This window comes from Zonotrichia leucophrys, chromosome 2 (genome assembly GCF_028769735.1).
Source record: "Zonotrichia leucophrys gambelii isolate GWCS_2022_RI chromosome 2, RI_Zleu_2.0, whole genome shotgun sequence".
In the NCBI taxonomy this organism is placed as follows: Eukaryota; Metazoa; Chordata; class Aves; order Passeriformes; family Passerellidae; genus Zonotrichia; species Zonotrichia leucophrys.
The window spans coordinates 24,510,026-24,532,038 of record NC_088171.1 but is presented as its reverse complement, the minus strand read 5'-3'; the positions used below and the strand labels follow the sequence as shown (position 1 = coordinate 24,532,038).

The window sequence follows — 22,013 nt, the reverse complement described above, 5'->3', positions numbered from 1 at the left end:
GTGAATAGATCATTTGGATTTATTGTTCTCTTATCAAAACAATAAACATATTTAAATTGAACATGCTGTGAAGTTCACATTCTCTTGGTACTTCCTAGTTAATTGACAGGAGTATCACAGCAGTCTTCTCTTCTGAGGAATGACCCTTACCCTGTGAATAGTTTTATGGAAGCAATAGGATTACTCTGAGATAAGTAGTTACCCAGTGTAAGGAAGATGAAGAGCTCTGTATCCCATACATGTTTGGTTGGCTCATGGCTGAGTCCTGAGAAGCTCTGATGTGGCTAGGAGAAGGAAAAGACAGCCTCCTCATCCCCTTTCTGAATGCCCTGCAGGGAACTGATCAGAATGGCTTTCTGAGAAAAGGAGCGGGGCATGAGGGCAGGGATCTGTCTGCCTCTCACTGAACCCCAGCCACTGCACTGAGCCAGCTGCATGGAGAAGAGTCTCCTGCAGCTCCACAGACAGTGGCAAATTGCATCTGCCCCCACCATCACAGTCATGGCATTCTAGATAGGTTGATGTGATGGGTTCCCAGCCCAGTGTGAGGACAAAAATTAAAAAAGAGAATCACTGCATTTAACAGGGAATCACTGCATTATTGCTAATGCCTTTGGGATTCAGTGTAACAACATTAATCATGTCCTTTGCTATTCATGTATCTGTACTGTGTAATTCCTCAGGAATGCCATTGTTTTTTTGGCATTAATTAATGTTGACTGTTTGTTACAAAGTATCACCATAGAAGGGCTGTAATTATTCTGCTTCAGAAATAGGCTTCAGAGAATGGGACAGCTCTTTTAACTTTCATTCCGGCGTGTGTAAAATCTCCCTTTAAATTGGAAGCAGTTCCGTGATTGGGGATTCTGTATAACTGAGTAGGATATGAGAGAAGCCTTGTCTTCTCCCCTTCTGCTCTGAGAAGGTCCTATTCTAGTGAGAGGCAGTGAGCCTTTTAATGAAACTACCTTGACTGATTCATCACACATTGCTGTCTAAAACTCATCCCCTTTGTTTACACTTGTGGTTGCCTTTTGCGCAAACACTCCTACAGGAAATGTTCAGGATGAGTATTCCAACACCTGCCATGTAAAATAGGGACATTCCATTCTGCTCAGCAAAAAGAAAAACGAGTTGCAGATAGACAGAAACTTTGGGTGAAGGATGCAACTTGTGAAGGTGCATGAGATACTCCACAGAAGAGTAGGAGAAGCGTTAGGAGGTGCCAGAGGATTGTTGTGCTTTACAAAATACTAGCATAGAAATAGAGCAGAAAGAGGAAAATAGGCAAGTTAAAAAAAACCCCAAAAATGTATAAAACCTGTGTGTTAGTACAAATTTAGGGTCTATTGTAGTTTGCAAGGCTCTGTACTCTGTTATTTTTATTTGATGACACAACTGAGTATATTTGTGGCTTCCACTGAATTACTCTCTTTGGTATTAGGAACTCCTATCACTCTAATGATGGACAACCTTCTTAAAGGTTTTTCTTTCTTCACATTGTAGCCAGTAGAGGAAAAGCATGAGCTTCACAGAGCAAGCACACAGTCATAAGTGTATGTTACCTCAGGGTGCATGTATTCTCTGAAGATATATTACTCTTGGTGTTTTCCTTCAGGTTGCATCTCACTTTGTTCCCCTTTACCAAGACAAAACCTAGCATTCATACTTCACCATGGTTGGGGGGTTAGTCTACTCCAGCAGTCAGACTCCCATCCAGGCACTCACTGACTTCTTCCACCTCAGCTATAGAAAGTAGAGAGGAGCAAGGAGCACGAAAACTCATAGGCTGGGATAAGAGAGAAGGATTGCTTACCAAGTACCATCATGGGCAAAATAGATTTATCCTGAGGAAAATGAACTTAGTCTAATGCCAGTCAAGATAGATACTTGCTAGTTCAAGCAGTGGGCAAAAAAAGAACAGGTATTCAAGGAATACCTCCTCATGCCTTTTTCCAGGCTGTATGTCACTTCTGAATCTTCCCAGCCCAAGCAGCACAGCAGCAGCTCCTGTGTCCTGCTCCTTCCTCCTCATGCTTTGTGCCTGCTGTGCCCTAGGTCATCTCCACAGGCTGCAGTTCCCTCAGGAGTGTCTGCCATGTGGATAACTGCTCCACCCTGGGCTGCTTTCTCTTTCTCCTTTCACTTCTCTTCCTCCTCTCTCACCTTGGTGTTTCCTGTGCAGTTTCTCACTCCCTTTGTTCTCTTCTCCTCTTGCCCTGCAGCCTTTTCTGCCCTTGAACCTATCTTCTTGGAGGCACCACAGTCCTGGCTGGGTCCATGGGAGCCGGCTGGAGCTGAGCGTGTCTGGCAGGGCACAGCCCCTGGTGTCCCCTGGTGTCCCCTGGCTGAGCCCCTGCAGTCCTGGCTGCTGGTCCTAGGCTCTGACGCTGAGACCAGCTCCATGGTTTCTTTTGTCTTTGAGTCGATACTTGAATGTTTTGGTTGACAGCCATGCCATCCTCTTTTGAGTTAGCCAGGCAGAGTCCTCCAGAGAATCTTGGCAGGTCTTAAACAAGTGGAGAGTTGCTGCAGATAATGGACAGGTATTTTTCCTGGGAGTCAAGATGGTGGGTGACTCTTAAAGGATCAGAGTGGTATTTGAAAGCCAACAGCTTGGAAGGGATTTATGGATCAGATGCTGAAGAGGTTTAAAAGGGGTCAGTGAAGCATAGAGTCAAGAGAGGGGCTAGGACAAGGTGGAGACGAAAATGTAGAGGAAATCAGGGCTTTCTGTTCCTGCTGCCTGAGTCAGGAAACGTGAGCCATGAGTACTGCCTTTGGCAGAGGCAGCAGAAGCAGCTGCTCAGCCTAGCCCAAGCCCAGCCCCATCATCACTGATGACACAGAAAGAGTATGCAGGATATTTTTCTGAGTATTATTGAGATTCATGACATAATATGGTGTAGCTTGAAAATTTCATCAGAATTTGGTCCTGGCATTCGGAGTTGATAAATTCAGTAAATGTCAGACTGAGCAATCATCATCAATACCTTATATGGTGGAACAAGCAGAGATGAAGTATTTCCATAACAAATTTGACTCCTATTTTCATTATGATACTTTTAAAAAATTAAAACTACATATTTTCCTCTAAAGAAGTTGTACTTGTTCATTGCATCCCAAAATAGTTTGCAATTTTCAGTTTTCAGTTGAGTTACAGGTGAATATTTTAAATTTGCCTATAGATGGCATTGAAAATGTAACCTGAAAAAGAAAAAAAAAGTAAACCTGTGATTGTCTGAAAGTAATTGCAGTGGGATAATATGTGCATGTATCTTCAACCTGAGCAACAGCTAACTATCATAGGTTTTGTGATGGCAGAAATCTCTAATCTGAAACAACAGGCACATTCTGTGTCTTTGTTTGCAAACACACAATATCCAAAAGCACTGATAAATATCAATAGAGGTTTGATCATGACTCATTAGAGCTTGTTCCAAAGGTTTTTGTTTGTTGCATAGAATTGATCATTTTTCTATTAGCTTTTGAAATGTGATTGTCCCTGTAATTCCGAAGTGTGGTATGCCTATCTACCACAGAAAATTTCTCAGGGAAAAACAGACATGGAAAAAACTAATCCTTGAGGCACATGAAGACTCTCCTGCAGTTATTTCTAGAACTTGGTAATTGAGGTAATACTGGGTATTCGTCACTAATAAAAATGGATGCATTTCCGTTAGATGAGTGAAATTAACCTGATTTAATTAGGTAGTGATCTGGCTTGTGCGTGTTTACAGCCTTTATCCAATTTGCTAGGAAAGGTTAGTATCTTCTGATATTAGTTACAGTGTCAAAGAAAGCAGATCCCAGACCTTGCCTTATGTTTCTTGCAAGTGGCTGACCAAGTGAATGAAATCATTTTCCAAAAGCAAGGCCTGATGGTTTTTGACTGGGTTTGCGTGCATCACAAAATTTTAAGCTGCTGCATTTGATATTCTTTATTTAAAGTTCATAATAATAAGCCTATGTTGTGATTTTGGCTTCTGCTCTAACTTGCTGAGCATTTAAAAACAGGGAATCACAAATAGCAGTCTTTCTACATCCAAGTGCCCTTTTTTACACACACAAAACTTTGAGTTGTTCTTCCAGATAATTTTGAACTGAAATCTGTTAATGCTGATCATAGAAATTAATGAGTGTAATCAACAGTCCAGCCTGAATACTGGAAAACAGTTTATATGGACTAACCCTGAATTTCCTGGAAGAGGAGATATGGCACTTTTTTCCCTCCAGTTGCTCTTCTTCTTTCTAACACCTTTTAAATTTACACTTTCCCGGTTCACTTTTCTGCAGCATGTTTTATTTTTTGTGTGTGAAGAGGACTTCTGTAAATGATAGTCATTTTTTGAGTCCTGTGGGTAGAGAGAAAGATATACCAGTCCCCATTTTCAAGTATTTTCTTTTTTTTACCTGTGGGTGGTAGAAAACTCTGAATTTAGAACCTGAAGACATTGATTGAATCTTGAAATGAGCAGAGCAGAATTTTGTTATGCTGAGCTTGAGGAAGAGAGTTGAAACAAAACCAGCATCAGTTGTTGGAAAAAATATTCTTGATATGTTTGGTAACTGCCTGAATGAGTTTACAAATGAATGGGATACATAAATGTCACCAGAAAGGGACTTGCCAAGGTCTACTGACTAATACTTCAGTTCTTTAAATAATTTTCTTATTTGATACTATGTCAACATGGAATAAAAAAGAAAAAAATTTTCCTAAATTCAGTGAAACTACCAAGTTCATATTTAAAATAACCATATGCCTAAATGTTGTTGGCATGTTCTTCGTGTCTGCAAGACTGATCCAAAGACTTTTGGGATTTGGTAAGAAAATGGCACAGAGTGACCAGATATTGCATACATTAATTCTGCTGATGACTGAAGCCTGCAGAGCTGTAGCCCAAGTTCTTACAAATTTCTGAACTGCAAAAAAAACTGTATAAATACAGTTTGTGTATTTATTTTAAAGTCCAAACCGTATTATACCAGTTGCCAAAATTATCAGTTCCCAGTTTTTTTCTGGGGAAGCAAAGGAAATAAAAGGCATCAGCTAGCAGGAAATGGAGTTCACCTCCTTCCTTCAGAGGTGATAATAATTTAGTACTGTCAAAGCATCCATAATTTCATGGTAAAATCTCCATAATTGGGGTCTTTAAATAAAAGCTGATTGCATTATGAGCTGGCTGTATACAGAAATGGCCTTGTTTTATCAGAGGTCAGGTGAGAGCTTCCAAACTTAATATCTGTGTATTATGTAATACTTTCTATATAAATAATCAGGAAACATTACAAGAAAGGAATCATTTTGTATTAAATTACTTAGCAATATCTCTTAAGCCTACCTTAAAAATGCATCCAACTTAACCAATATTATCAGGCCGAATGTTTTCAGCTATTTTTATACCCATGTTCAGATATAATTCCTTTCAGTAGTGTGCTTTGAATGTTTACTTGCAACATCCCCAAGTCCACTGAGAAGAACAAAAGCAACCAACCTCAAGTTATCCTTCCCCCCTTTTCTTTTTCATTCCGTGCCCTTCTCCAAGATGATTTTGGTTGCTAACAACAGGATTGGAGGACACCCTGCTGCATGGTTTATGGAAAAGGCATATGTCACCAGCATACACAGAACTGCAGTTTCATGAGCTCAAGCCAATTGCATGCAGAAAATATACTTCTTTCTCCATTTGTTTTCTTTCTTATTGCAGCATCTTCTTGTAACTGCCTGTTCTGCAAATATAATTTTCAAGTTGACAGTATCCTTCTAATTTGGAATGCAGGGGATTTCTAGTATTTGGTTTTGAGTCTGCTGGTTCATTTTTTTCACATTACTAAGATTGTCAAAACATGAGTAAGATAAAATATTTTCTTCAGCTGTGGAAATGTCATGGAAGATTGTATTTGAACTATAACAAAACAGAAAGAAGAATCAGAATTATGATTATTACACTGTTTTAGTGCTAAATTTTCATCTAAAGGTAATTTCTGTCCTATTCAGTAAATTCTATATAACAAGTTTTGCCAAGTGAACTTTTCCCCCCTATAATATTAAATAAAATTAAATTTACCATTTAAGCAGTTTTTCTGTTTGAAACAGGTCATTGTGCCTGTTAAAACGAATTATAAAAACGCACTTCACCATGGATGGGCAGAACATAAGCTGGTGAGAATACAAAGTGGCATGTGGTTTAAAGTTAAGAGCAAAAACTGCTATGTATTTTTCTTAGTTGGACAGCATTCTTTTGAAGTTGTCCAGGGATTTAGAAATATACTTTAGCTATTTTTTTAAAGTATATTGATTAATCTTTATACTACTGTTAATCAACCTCTGATAATTCAACTAGAAACCATACATTAAGTTGATAAAGACATTGGTTCCATTCCGTTCATTCTAGCAACATCCTGTCCATTTTATATTAATAATTGGTTTTATGTCCTGTGCACGTATTTAAGTCAATGTTTATTAAATTATTTTTTCAGATTACGACAGAGGATTTACTTGTTTGCCTGCCATCTTGTCTTGATAACTGCATATTGATTTCTTCTTTATATATAGGATATGATGCTTCAGCTGTTTCGGGGACTGGATTTTCTGCATTCTCATCGTGTGGTGCATCGGGATCTGAAACCCCAGAATATCCTTGTAACCAGCAACGGGCAGATAAAGCTAGCTGACTTTGGCCTCGCACGAATCTACAGTTTTCAGATGGCTCTTACCTCAGTGGTGAGTTTCTGAAGGCTTTTATTTTTCTGTTGGCATAGCAGTGTGAACCATGTCTGCAACTGAAGTTACTTGTGTCTCTGAAAACAATTGTTTTCCAGCCAGGATTGAACTGGTGGTGATTACCTTGCAATCAGGTAATCGGTTACTGACTACTGGCTCTAATTCCATCGTGACTGATTACAGAGGGATAAGTATGTGTTAGTTTTCTGAAACTCCCATCTGTTAAGCTTCTGTAGTGATACTGTCTTCCTGTGTAAATTAAGTCAGACAGGTATGGTTAAAGTTTCTGAAGTATCCATTTTGAGATAAAGCTCTTGCTGAGTCCCAGCTATTTTGCCTGAAAAAAACCCACAGATACTTGTGAAAATGCCACACCATCTGATTTTCCACCTCTGTGAATATGCATTCAGTGCTTCCTTCCATATGTTACTGAACTATTCCAAATAGGGTTGTGCTGGAGGAAGCTCAAGTGGACCTGGGAGCCAAAATCACAGTTGTTTCCCAAGCCAGCTGTTAAAGAGGACCCCAAGTGTCACCAGGTCTCCTGCCGCTGTTGCCCCTCTCCCACCAGCTCTCTTGGTTGTCCTTGGCTCAGACATGAGCTCACTTTTAGATTTAGCTCTCTCCTCCATTAATGCTGGAGAAACCCTGCCAGCTCCTTGCTTTTTGACCCCATTTCCACGCTTGCTGGCCCTGCCCCCAGAATCAGCTGCTGTAGCTTGGCACAGCATCTCTGGAGCATATTGAGGAGCTGCCATGCTGTGTGCATGTTGGGTATCTCTAGGGTTTGTTGCCTGCTCGTGATTTTTTTGTTTTCTTTTTCTATTCTGAGTATCCCAACTGCCGTGACAGTAACTTTCATAATAAAGACAGAAAAGGCAGAACTGCTGAAAAGAGAAACTGAAAGGATCCACTTTGCATTTTACACCACACTGTAAAAATTACCTGGCTCATGTTGATAAGAATTCGTTCTCATGGTTAGTTTGTGCAAGGGTCTTTCCATTGCCATGTGATGTAACTGTGGCCATCTGGCTTCAGAGTGAACGAAGACAGGAAGCAGCAGAAAATTACATCATCTTGCAGAACATAGGGAAAAATCCTTGTCACATAAAACAGATGTAAACCTGTGTTTTAGGGCTAATTTTTTTCATTGCCTGTAGGATGTAGTCCAGTCCAAAGGCAAAAGAATCTGGCTGGGAAGATTGGTAGTGTAACTCAAAGCAGAAGAAAAGAACCGAAAGGTTTTTCCTGAATTGCTCTTATTTTGTTTTCCAGCTACCAGTCAGTAGCAGCTTCAGTGAGTGTTTCTGTTGATGCATAAAATCATTTAAGCTAAAATTGCAGAATGCCTCAAGGTTTGCAGAAGGACATTTTTGAAAAGTTCTGCATGAAATGGGGAAAAAACACCTACAGAACTGAGCAGGAGTTTTTCCATGACCATGTAACCTTCTTAGGAAGGAAGTTTAAAACACCCAGAAATCTACCACAGCAAAAGAGAATGCTGCCAGGATTGCTTTGTAAAGTATGTGCATTTGCTCAAATATTTAATACTTGCCTGCTAGAAGTCATGTGTTAATACCCATGAGCTGGTACTCTTGGTGCTACTGTGAACAAGAGATGTTCGGCCTAAGGGATTATCCACATTAAAGTTTGTGCTATGTTCAGATAAGCATCCAAGTGTCATTGCAGCTAAGCTAAAGAGTATTAAAATAGTTGAATTATTCTGTGATCAGTGATAAATCAAGTATATGTGCATAGATGTAAGTTAAAAAAAGGCAAAACCAGCTATGACATTGGTATTCTTAAGTTAAAAAATTATTAGTTCCAAAGTTAGTTAAAAGTTAATAAGTATTTTAAAACAGTTTTCAACATCTTCAAAATAAACTTGTGTCTGAGTACATAGCAAACTATAGGAGTGTGTTGCTTAGATGTGATAAATGTGGTATGGTTTTAAATGTCAGTCTTCATTGCTCCTACAAAGTGATTGCAGGTTAGAAACTTGTATTAAATGTGTTTTCGCTGTCAATTTTCCTTTTCTGATTTTAACTTCCACCTTTGCCTAGCTGCTTAGGTGTGCAAATGCTGCTTTGTTTTTACCTCTGTTTTTACCATTGAAACCTAGTAGAAGAAACACAGCTAAACAAAGCAGGTCCAACCCCCTAAACTTCTGTTTTTTAAACATAAAGACATTCTTGACTTTACTATCACAAAAATAGTCTAAATTGCAGATATTCATCAGACAGGGAGTAAACTTTCATGGGCTTCAGCAAGACCAGCTTGTTTTGAAGCATTTGCAGAAAAAATTTATTGCATTATAAAAGACAGAATATACGTATATCAATTAATAAAAGTCAAAGCTTGCAAAGATTGCTTTGGATAGTGATAGTGCAGACAGCCCGGTGATAAAAGACTATCACTGTGATCAATACAAGGGCTCTGCAGCGTTTCCTTCAGAGGAGAAGCTTGCTGCAAGATAAACTACAAGAATCATCTTTTGAACTATCAGACCATTCCCAAGATGCATCCTCATTCATTGCTCACAAAGAAACTCTTCAGATGGGACAAAAAGAGCTTGCCATGAAAGTAGCCCAGTAAAAACTGATCCAGCCCAAGTGCTGTGGGTGCAGCAAGTGGTAACTTCAGAGCAGTCTCTCTCTAACAGCTGGTTATTTACACAATGCTGAAGAATCCTTCTGGCAGACCGGTAGTGCAGGCATATTGCTGTCATTTAAAGAAACCTCTTGATATTTCTGTCAGTGAATGAATGAATGAATGAATAAAAGATTGAAACTAAGGTTACCCGGGCTGGGGGGGCAGGGTGGAGATCACTGCTCCCAGCTGTGTTCAGCCTGAGAGCTGATACGAGGCTGAAATAACAGCGCTGGGAAGAATGAGGCTGGGCGGGGGTGTCTGAGCTGGTGGAGGGCAGGGCGTGCTTTTGGTTTCGTGCAAAGTTAGACTCTTTTCCAAGTGTTGGTCTTGGCCCTTGGGGAAATTTTGAATAGCCTTGTGATAACAGAGAAGCTCCATAGGACAGAGGAGGTAGATTGATGTGACTGTAATTTTAGAGTTGGATAGCAAAAGCTAATGAACTGTCACATTTTTCCTGGTGCAGAAAAATGGGTGCTCAGTTCTAATTTCCTCTGAGCAAAGGAGCAATTGGGTGTCTGGAAAATCTGAAGTTGTGTTATCAAAAAGGAATAATCCATTTATCTATTTCTGATGAGTTTTGACTGCATTGAAGAAAGGAAATGAACCTGAATCATGGCATACAGGAATGTTAAGTGAGATAAGTGCATGCAGTTGTGATCAGAGCATCTAGGTGGAGCTGGGGCTATCCAGCTCATAAAACGTGGCCTGTATCAGGATCTTGAGTGAAACTGAAAAATGTTAGTGTTTGTAACACACTTATAATACTTTCTTTGAAAACATGTATGCTTTACCTTAGATGTCAGCACACTGAAGGGATTTTTTCCCCCATGAAATGCCAATAAAATTGGTTTATGTCTTCCTTTTTTGAAAAAACACCACTTGTTTTCAGATTTACCTAACACAGATGGAAGAATAGATCACTTTTTCTGCTGATGCTGTGAGTTGTTGAGTACTAGACCCAACTAAATACATTTTCTGAAAAGAGAGGACACAAAATATTCTGCAGTTATTTTCAGTAAATAATTTTAGATTATGCTAGTATTTTATTTGAGTATTTCTTCAGGATAAAAACTTTCCATCCATTTCTGGCAGTCACTTCAGCGCAAATGGTTTACATGTCACATCATGCAAGAACTTGGATTTCGTTTTGTTGGTATAGTAGCAAGGGAGCATAAAATAATTTTCACTAATGGGGCTTACTCTCTAAAAACAAATATGTAAGTTAGTTACAGCAACAAACCCGAAAAATGACAGAAAAACTCTCTTCCAAAAAGAAATGAGTACTTCTCTGTTTCCTTCCCACTGTTGCATTGTAGTTTTCCAGTAAATGCTCTCCATTAGTAAATAATCTAAATGTAAATGGTTGTCTGAGGCAGTATGATTGATGAGAGCACAGACAATTTTTTTTTTCTTTGCCTCGTTTTTTGTCATCTTTTTCCTCTTTTTAATGGCCACCTCTTCCAAGTCTTTTGCAGTGCAGCTTTAACCTGAGATCCATTGAGGATCCCTAAATGGACCTGATTCAGCAATCTATTTAAAGCTCCCAGTTACCATCAGACATCAGAGGAGACCTATGGAAATTAAGCAACCACCTGCCACTGGTTAAACTAAGTGTAAAGAGTGTCTTAATGAAATCAATACAAATCAGTACAGTGAGACTTGATTTTATCTCGTGCATGGTTCAAGAAGGTCATAACTCTTTCCCCTCTGACTGGTGGAAGTTGCACTGTTTTGATGTGCCCTTCCCTTCACTGTCGTGGGGAAGCATGTCACCTGAGGTCTGGGCCCTCATCTCCAGTTCTTTGGTTATGGTGCATTTGTCTAGTCCCTGAAAAGGAAAATGAGACACAGACAGGCATCCAGTGGATCAAAATAAGTGGGTTTAGGCTTTTCAGTGCTGCTGCTGGGAGTTTGTGGCTATTTAGAAGTGCAGTAAGATCAAAATTGTTGTCTTATTTAAGGAAAATCTCTCTTCCCTACTAATACACAGTTCTGCATGAAAAGTCTATGTCTGGCTTTGTGAAAAAATTAGTGAATTTTTCAGATATTTTAACATCTTGTGGGATCTTTATTGCATCCTCCCAACACCCTCTAGGAAGGTTATTTCCATCACATAAAATGAGTCATTTATCTCTGGAGTCATCTTAAGAACAAAAATCATTATCAGCATGTTGACTGTAAGGTCTGCAGATAATCAAACACATTTTAAGATATATTTATGATGCCTTGACTCAGATGAGATTTTCACTAAAAAAACCCAGATTTATATGAAAATAATGATGACAAAACAGATCGTTCAATGTCACAATATTAATCAAAGGGCAGTATGGAAATACACATTAACAAAGTTAGGAAATTAGAAATTTCTTACTTATTTACATTATAATCATAAAAGATAATTTTCAAAACTAATTTAATTTTTGTTGCTTATCAAAATAACCTTTAAATTTTTAAGGCTTGTCTGGAAGAGTTGTGCTAGCTGATCTCACAGAGTCAGAGGGTTTATAACTTCTAGTGACATGTTCCAGAAATAATCTACAGGTGCTGTTTCATGGTGTAAGTAGATGTAACATTTCTACTGCTGCTGAAAGGGGGGCCCTGCTTTTGACTGCACACTTCCACCAGTTCCCTTTCTTTGGCATTACTGGTTGCTCCCTTGCAGTCTGACTGAAAATGAACCCTGTATAAAGTAGTTACTAATTTCCAGGTGGCTTAGTAGATGCAAATCATGGGCACAAGACTGAAAGCACTGAGACCCAGGGAGGGGGAGCAGAAGGATGGGGACGTGCACTCCCTGGGCACCACCATCTGAGATTGGTGGGGTCAGTTATGGAATCACGTCTGAAGTGTTCAGCTGAGGCCTCGAATAACTGAAGTAACTCCGAGGGGGAAATGTTTTTCAAAACCTCGCAGTTCATGCTGATTTACCCTGCTCTGAAGGTGTTAGATGAACCAGCCAGCTGGTTCATTTAAGGCTATTATTGTATCTGACTGTAACAAAACTTCTAAGGGCATCTGTATCAGTGTTTGAAGTGTTTTTTACCCCCACGGTGCCAAGACCTGCGTTCGGCGCCCTGTGCTGTTCCTCTGCAGCTGATGCCAGGACTCACCCCTGAGACCTGTCAGGAATGCAGGGAATGCAGCCCTCTGCTCTGATTCAGACCCAGGTTTATCATGAACCACAAAAAACCTATCTTTTAATCTTTCAAAGAAAGTAAATTATTTCACAGTAAACAAGCAAATTGGCTTCACATGAGAATATTTTCTGTGCCCTTTTCCAGAAAACCCCTTTCCAGAGCTGCAGAGATTAGAATATGTGATATGTGAGGACAGAGGTTGTCCACACTGAGCTGAGTTTTGCATGTTTTGCAACCCTGCAGCTGCACCAGTGCCAGCCTGCAGAATAAATTTACCTCATCCTGGTTAAAAAAAAAAAAAAGGAAAATAAGGGCAATTTTGAGCACAGTTTATATCAGAAAATATCAGAACAAAGGAGGGAGGTTTCTGCTGGGCTGGACCAAAGGTTGACTATGTGCTCTATCAAAGGGTAATGTTTAAGAGAGGATGCTCAGGAGGGAGAGAAGATTAAGCTCTCAACAATCAGAAATGTAACAATTTCCAATTCTACAGCTTGTATCTAGATCATTGTCTAAAAAAATTACTGAAGTACCCATCTTTCATAAACTAATCTGCTTACTTTTTGAACCATTTCTACTTTGAGATGCTGTTTACTTCGGCACTGTGAGAAAAGCTTTTTGTTTTGTTTTAAATCTGACACCTGGTATTACTTAGGTTCCTCTTAATTCTGCTTTTCTGAAGCATTGCCTTTTCACCTCAGGGTGAAATTTGGTGTCATTTTGCAACAACACAGTTCCACTGGTGCAAGAAAAATGTACTCTGTGGAAATAGGCCTTCACATGTTGATGTTAAGATAAAATAGCATTCTCCTCTTCTCTTCTCTTCTCTTCTCTTCTCTTCTCTTCTCTTCTCTTCTCTTCTCTTCTCTTCTCTTCTCTTCTCTTCTCTTCTCTTCTCTTCTCTTCTCTCTCTTCTCTTCTCTTCTCTTCTCTTCTCTTCTCTCTTCTCTTCTCTTCTCTTCTCTTCTCTTCTTCTCTTCTCTTCTCTTCCTCTTCTCCTCTCCTCTCTCTCCTCTCTCTCTCCTCTCCTCTCCTCTCCTCTCCTCTCCTCTCCTCTCCTCTCCTCTCCTCTCCTCTCCTCTCCTCTCCTCTCCTCTCCTCTCCTCTCCTCTCCTCTCCTCTCCTCTCCTCTCCTCTCCTCTCCTCTCCTCTCCCTCTCCTCTCCTCTCCTCTCCTCTCCTCTCTCTCCTCTCCTCTCCTTCTCCTCTCCTCTCCTCTCCTCTCCTCTCCTCTCCTCTCCTCTCCTCTCCTCTCCTCTCCTCTCCTCCCTCTCCTCCTCTCCTCTCCTCTCCTCTCCTCTCCTCTCCTCTCCTCTCCTCCTCTCCTCTCCTCTCCTCTCCTCTCCTCTCCCTCCTTCCTCTCCTCTCCTCTCCTCTCCTCTCCTCTCCTCTCCTCTCCTCTTTCCCTCTCCTTCCCTTCCCTCCTCCTCCTTCCCTTCCCTTCCCTTCCCTCCTTCCCTCCCTTCCCTTCCCTTCCTTCCCTTCCCTCTTCCCTTCCTTCCTTCCCTTCCTCCCTTCCCTTCCCTTCCCTTCCTTTCGCTTAATAAGATACAGTAGATGTTAGTAATGGTACAGTACTGCATTAGACATTTCAAAGAAATACCTAGTGAACAGACTTTAGGATGTAGAACTGACTTTATAAGGAACAGGCCATGCTCAGTCTGCTAAAAAAATCAGGGCAGAGGTTGTAAAAGAGAGAAAGGAAGGGAGAAAATCACTACTGCCTATTTTCTCTATGTTATAAAAGAGCATCCTGCTTTTGTGTGACCATACTTCTGTCTCCTGTTTTCAGATGTAAAAATATGTGGTGCATTTCCCCCACCCAGTGATTTACATCTTCTTTGTACTATTTTTCCGTTGATTTAAGTGGCTCTGTTTTTACATCTACTCCCAGAGATAATTGAGTGGGCTGGATTGTAAAAACAATTTGATTGTTTGACAAGGTCTCTCCCTGTGTATTTACAAAACTGTTCCCACATAATTTCAAACCATCCTGAAACACTAAAATACAGCCTGAGGTTATGTTCTTATCAGAGCACACAGAATAAGCAGGCATGGGCCTGTTTGGTACTTGAATGTGAGACATCCAAAGCGAGAGGAGCAGACCAAGCAGCAAACTGTCTTTGGAGCTCCTGCTGCTCCAGAGTGAAGGCAGGTGTCCGTACAGTGCTGACAGAAATGCTCTTAGGGCTTAATGTGTAATAAAAATGAGTTGTTGGCACTTTTTTGCAGTGGCAGGGAAATAACTGTAAATGTTCTCTTCAGGCTGGCCAAAGTCCTGCTCTGGGAGGCTTTTCTAATTGAGAATTCCCTTGTACAGGTACAGCCCAGGAAATTCCTCTTAGCCTAACAATATTTAGTACTTGTTCAGCATTGCTAGTGTGGAATTCTTGAGCTCAGAAGAAGAGCTGAGAAATCATCTAGTCCAGTGAAGCAAGTAAGATTGTTCTCTGTTGCATTTGTAATGTTTTGCCCATAACTTTAATGTGCCCAGAAATAGGGTTTTCATCACTTCCCATGGGAGCCTTTTCAAAAGCCTCTATATAATCACTTTCAGATCACTTTTTCCTTGATGTCCAGCCTTCAATGTCCCATTCTTAATTTAACTCCATTATATTCCTTGTTATTGTAGGCTAAATGGTAGCAGATGACCAGTGCCTTGTATTTGCCTTAAAGAGGTCAGTTATCTATAGCTGTAATACATTCATCCTTGCAAAATGTGGTGAGATAAGTAATTTGATAAATAGTGGAAGTGTATTAGCCTTAGATTTTCCAGATTTCAGTAAATTACAGGTCGCCAAAGAATTCAACTAGATTTCTCTAGATTTCCCATTTTCAGCATTTCAGTGGATAAATCCAGAGGAAGATGGGTTACACTAAAAGATTTACTGAGCTACAAGATTAATTCCTCAGCTTTGGGATCTTACAAATGGCTTGGTAGCAAGCTGCAGAGGTCATATATGGACTATGAGTTATCATTTAGATGCAGGAAAAGAGCATATGAAAATGTAGACTGTTACATGTAGGATAATTTATAAGAAATAATAAAATACTGATGCCACAATGCAAATTAGTTGATCAGACCTCATCTAGAATACTGTAAGCTGCTCAGTTTCTCTGTGGCTGAGAGATGTTTTTGGACAGGATTAGTCATGGGGAAGGACAGATTTATGTGTAGCAATCAAGGGACACTGTCAGACAAGGAGAATCTGAATTACTTTAACAGAATGAATCATAACAGTAAATGTAATTGATGCCTAAAAATGTCATCAAGGACCCAGATAGTGAAAGCACGTTAAAAAAAACAGTGATGGCATGAGAACTAGTTAGTTTAAAGTAACTTATATAACTTCAAATAAATAACCTTTGTCAGGAAGTTAGAAATCAAATAGGGATATTCTGAAACATCCTACAGTAGGACCACTGCAGGGAAGAAATATAAATAACTTTGAGAGGGAGCATGGCAAATTTTCTGTGATGCAAGTTGGCAAAATTTAATAACTGTGGTAGTCTGTTCCAGTTCCAAATCTCTGTATTTGCCCCTTCAAGATTTGATGTGCGTTATATAGCCAGCTTTTTCAGAAATGTACCTCATGAGCTCCACTCATCATGGAAAAAGCCATCAGCAGGCCAGAGGGATTGGCGTAAATGTCAGAGCCAAATTCATTTTCCAAAGAAAGAACTCATGAAACTCAATTAAGATGAGACAGAGCAAATAATGGAGATAGTCTTCAAAACCAGAGGAGGCTTACAATTTAAATATGGGCTATGAAAGAACAAAAACTTAAAATGAGGTGTAAAAGAGAGACCCTTCACTAAAGAAGCAAAAATACAACCTGAAAGTTTCACAGGTAGGGATGAAAGATGATCTGAAAGCAAGAATTGAATCCCTGTTGGGACAGCAAGTTGAAAAAATTCCAGATGGAATGGGAAGTCCGGTTACAATGTTCCCCACCTGGAAATGGAATGATCTTGGCAAGTCACATCAATAAATGACAACCAACCTGGTCAGACCTTCCATGAAACCAGGGATGCCAGAAAAGCTTGCATAAACTTGGAAGTCATTAAAAAAAACAACCTTCAGAAAGGACTTGAGCAGAAAAATCAGCACACACAAGTAAGCAGGAGCATAGACTACTGTGGAAGTAAACACCTGCACCTAAAAGTGAACCCATCAGAAGATTGTTTATAATTTTGTTACTTTTTGTGCATCCTGTAGACTCACATTTTCCCAGCTCAGATAATAGAAATGCCTAGTGAAGATCCCAGGGAAGCTCATTTCAGCATTGTACACTATATGTGTGGTGAGGAAAAGGAACAGAAAGGAGACTTCTGATAACTTTTCTAAGCAGCCCGGCTCTGTCAGCACTTGAGCATTTATACTTGGCCTCAGCTGCTCAGATCCACTATAAGGCCATGATATAAAATGTCAAGGACAGCCATCAGTTCAAGCAGGATTGGGTACTGAAAGCTTCAGAGAGGAGGAAGAGAGAAACACCCAAGGACACTTGGATTCTTATGACACACAGATACCACAGAGGCTGACAGTGATGGGGCTTTGTAGTCAAGCTAAAGCAGAGAAGCCAAAAGGACTCTGGGGATTTGTAAGATTTGCCATGGAGATGGAATGTTTTCTTATTGAAAGGAATCAGAAGATGATACAGTTAGAATCTGCTTCTCTGAAACTCCGGAACAGTTATATGTTTAAAAGACAATGGAAAAAGAGATTCTGATCAGATAAACTACATTTCCTTGTAAGTAGTAAAAATACTAGTGTTTATAAAAAAGGAAAAAGTCATATAAGTGCCAAGAATAAGAAATAATTCAGTGAAATAGAAGTGTCATAAAGATGACTGCAGAATGCTTTTCAAAAGTACAAAACCAGCCAGGACATCTTACTGTATATCAAGAACTCCCAATATAGTTCAGTAAATTACACCTGACTGGATGCCAGACCTCGGAGGTACAAGCAAGGGTTTGAGTTTTTGTTTAGGTCTGTCAGAGGAGTGGTAGTAGTTGAAACTGGTCTAATAAAATGCATAACTGCTTCTATGAAATATGCAAAACTGTCATAGATTAGTTACTGAATGAGATGTGCTAAAAAATTGTGAGATTTGTTAAAGGAGATTTGAATAAACAAGGAGATTTGAAGATAAAACGAGGGTTCTAAAATGCACAAAGTTGTCTACTGCAGAAGTCTGTAGAATTCAAGTGTGAATCAGAACAGCTAAAGGACCAGATAAATTAACCATTGCATTGGATTTTGCTCTTTCTGTAATAAATGCAAGGAAAACTTGTTCTACAGATGCAGTCTATGAAAATACGCATTAAACTTGTGATCAGCATGGAAGAGCTGATCTGTGGATAATTCGTTTGCAGTCAGCAAGCTGTTCTGCTCTCCAGGGCAACTATCGTAATGACATCGGCATCTTGGTAGTAGCTTTCCAGTAAAGAAGAAAAAATAATTAAAAAATGGAATGACTGCATACTATTTGAAGACTCAGTACATTTTTGCTTTTAAAGTTAAGAGTGATTTGAAGCAGGCTCAGAGTTTTCATCATTTACTGGGCCTGAGTGACAAAGAACAGATGATAAAAAGCCAAAACAAACCAGCATTAAGAAACATGAGCAATTAATCTACTAAGCACAGAAACAGGAGAAAACTGATGCAAAAAAAGGAGGGAAAACAACCTGCAGGTTCATGCTGATTGAGTTCTGAGGTCATGTTGTGGAGTTAAACGAGGAATAACAAGAGTAGGGACTCTGTGCTTAGGAAGCAGGAGATATTTTTTGATTTAACAGTGATATAGGTTGTACCGTGTGGGCCCTAAATGCAAGATTGTAACCATGGAAACCTGCCATGTCAACAGCTATTTCATTGTTCACTGGCAGGAAAGAAGAAATAAGTTTTGAAGAAATATGTAGAGAAAGAGATGTGCTTTCAGGTAGTTCTTGGGTTTTACCCTTAGCTGTGATTCAGAAATGACTGCACCATATTTTTTATGGCTGTTATCATCCAAAATTAATCCCCTTATCTTACAAGAATTGTTTATTGCAGTGAGTAAATAGTACCCTTAATGCTGTACTACTTCCTTTTCACCTTAACTGTTCTAAGTATGTAGTGTCAAGCAAGTCCAAAGCATGGGGAAAAAAAGCTCACTATCAAAAAAACTAGGAGGCAATTCAGAGCAGGAGTTCTTTGGCTGGGACAGAAACAGTTGAGTAGGTAGTGGAAAAGACAGTCCACAGTATTTTTTTCTCCTGTACTGCACAGATTCTTCTGCTATACTTAGGGTAAATGACTTGGGTTTGGAAGAAACATTTTTAACAGCATTATTCCTAGCACAAAGGATCTGAAAAAGCATATGTTGTTTTCTGTGGAACAAGGGGAAGAATGCTTAGTGGACGATGAAATGCTTCCAAAAGAGATCTTTGACTTTGCACACACAGTCTGTGACTGGGGGAGTTTCCACTGAAGACAAGAAACTTGCAGCTCTACTGAACTGTCAGCTCCACAGCCACTCACCTGTACTGGACATTAGAGAACATTTATTTATGCATTTCAACATTGCAAAATTATTTGAGCTGAAGAACTGTATGAGTTAGCAAGAGTCAGAGTTTTTAATTTTCAGTTTTAGAAATAGTTCTTATGAGTTCTTCTCCCTTCACCTGTTACTTTTCAAAACTCTTTCTGAGCTATTTCTGTTCATACTGGTTACAAATCCTAGAGCTTACAGTTCCATGGAAGTATTGACTCAGAAATGCTGCAAGTTTGGATGATATTCCTATCTTTACACCACTCAGAAAAATCCAGACATTTAATTAGTGTTATGTGAATCTCTACAGTATCTTCCCTGTCATTTTAGGACAGGACAGATTAAGCACCTTGGTGAAGTTCTGATTGCAAGTGCAACATTAAGTGGAACCATGAAAAATACATTGGCAAAAAAAAATACATCCTCAAAAGATTTTTATATTCTCTTTTCAAGTAGTTTACAGAAGGATGGATGTGTATAGCTTATCCACTGGGACAGCTGGAATGAACCTCTGCTCTATGAGAAGCTTCCGGACAAGAGCATTATGATACATGAGATGAAAAGTTTTCTGGCATGTGGAATTTAAAATCATCTTTGGATAGCCCAGTGATGTTAGCAGATGATAGCAGTCTGTTAAAGATGAGATACAGACTACAAGAAGTGTGGAGAAACATCAGGTGATAATTGCAGGTATCAGTGAAAGAAAAATTCAGCTATGCTTCTTAAACTGTTCCACATTTTTGGACTGGGAAATCCCTTTTTGACCTAGAGGAAGAGTTTCATTTAGTGGAGGGCGCAGAGAAGATGGAAAACAAGTGCAGAACATGTACACTGTGGTTGTACAGCCACTAAGCAGCCTCCCAAAAGCCAGATCCAACCTGCGACTGTTTCGCTGCGAGCCGCAGGGCAGCACACAGCTGCTGATGTGCTTGGAGCTCAGAGTGGGGAAACCCATCATGCTCAATGGCAGTGGCAGACAAGTTTTTGAGACAGCTGAAGGTACGCAAAGCAAGGAACCAGGAGGCCTGTCAGTAGCAGACATTGTAATGACTTCATTCTTCACTAGTTACAGGATCCCAGGCAAGCGGCACACAAACATAAGAGAAAACCTATGTCAAGAATCTGCAGTTTTGAAGGTTTTCATACAAAGCAAACGTTTAGCTGTGTACCTTTGTACACCAGCACAAAAGGGATTGGAATCATCATCTAATACTCATTCTGATAGCATATAGAAGTCATTGAACCTATAGTGTGCCTCAACATTCATTTTGTATAGGTACGAGCTAATAATTTACATTTACGTTATTTACACTGCATGGACCACAATTTGCCTTACAGGAATCAGATGATGAGCTTTCCTCTTTTTGAGGAAATATTGGTGGAAGGAGCAATGGGAAGCAGTGCACAAATGCAGACACTGAAGTCACAGACATCAACAGGAAAATATACAGCAAAATGCTGAGAAAGCTGAGAGCTTTTGGGTGGAGTACTTGAAATAAGTCCTAGAGGAAAACTATATCCTCCTGTTTGATTTTTTCAGGAAAACAGGACTTTCTACACCGTTTTTATTAAATAAAACATGCATGACTTCCATCATCATTTTACATCTTCTTATCCCTCCTCATCTATACTGTAAAAATGACTAAGTTGCCTATTTTGATTAAATTTTCAGGCAAAAGATACTGTAAATTAATACAGCCTGAGGATGTTGTGTCTTTGAAAAACAGGGGAAGTTTTGTATATGTATACATTGTGAAAAGTCATATAGGAGAGATTTTAAATTTTTTTTTTTTATTAGTCGGGGGAGAGGGGTGTGAATATTTAAGGTGCTCTGTTGGAATCAAATTATAATTGAGCACACTTTCCGGTATTATGTTTTAACCCCTTCAGTGTGAATATTTGAGTTCATTTCTTCTAATATACTATAAGAATAATATCTACTTCTTATGTCCATCTGAGGCAGAGGAGTTTTGGCTACCTTGTAAGTGCATTACTAATCACTTCAAAGAATGTGTTCCACCATTGGTGCTATATTTCCATTGACAGTACATCTCAGAAAAAAAGATGTAGCTGATGCCTTTTAACCCTGTTTTATTTGTATGTACATCCTTTCCACACAATTCTTCAAAGTTTGCTTCATACTGTAAGGTCAGAAACAATCAGTTAATTCTTAAAATGCAAAAGAAGATGACTGGAAAATTTGAAATTCTTGCTGTGAAGTTTAGTATGCTGGGTTGATCTGGGTGCCATGATACATTAAGAAAAAACACATCTCTGCTCACTGTAGCGTCTAAACAGAAGGCATCAGAGGCAGATATATATCTTTTTAATGTAATGGTGTTCTCCTTAATTTTGTTTACATATTTATATTCTTGATCCATTAAGTGAAAACTAGCTTGCAAACATCGCTTAAAAGTTGAAAATACTTTACTGGTTTATATTTTCTTATGGTTGTTGCAGTAAGTCACATATAAATCAGCAAGGCTTCAATGAGTTAAGCCAATTTATAAGGCAAATAAGAAGGCCTGTCTTTAAATCAACAGTTAATTTTGCATTTGGTTAATTTTTTTAATATTTAGAATTTTTACTTACAATTCTTTTAGTTTCTTTTACTGTCTGATGGTGCTCAGACAGTATTGCTTTGGAATGAGTAAAACGATTTAAGTTAATAAAAGCACAGCTGGCATTGTAGATTGATAGATTTAAATTATTTGGGACACTGAAGATATCGTGCACCTTATGTAATTTAATCACTAGAATAATTAAATAAGGAGGGGCCTGTGCATGGTATCAGTTCTTGTGGGAAAATATGCTTCATTGACTTACTGGCACTGTTTTGGAATGTGGCATTTAAAAGTACCTTTTTACAGTGGGAAAGAATTTGGTCAAGAATAAACAGTCTGACCTTGTTAAATGGACCAAAGTCACTACATAACTTAGTTTTGGAAAACTAGTTTTCACCAAT

At 39.2% G+C, this 22,013-nt stretch overlaps 1 protein-coding gene across 5 annotated transcripts in view; it reads left to right on the top strand.

Annotated features, from left to right (window-relative positions):
* The window catches only part of CDK6 (cyclin dependent kinase 6), a 137,365-nt gene that overhangs the window by 50,291 nt on the left and 65,061 nt on the right, over positions 1-22,013 (top strand). For all 5 annotated transcript variants that reach the window (XM_064704300.1, XM_064704301.1, XM_064704302.1 and 2 more), the window contains exon 4: positions 6,557-6,724. In XM_064704300.1, coding sequence (XP_064560370.1) covers positions 6,557-6,724 — 168 coding nt within the window. The remainder of the gene's footprint in view (positions 1-6,556; positions 6,725-22,013) is intronic.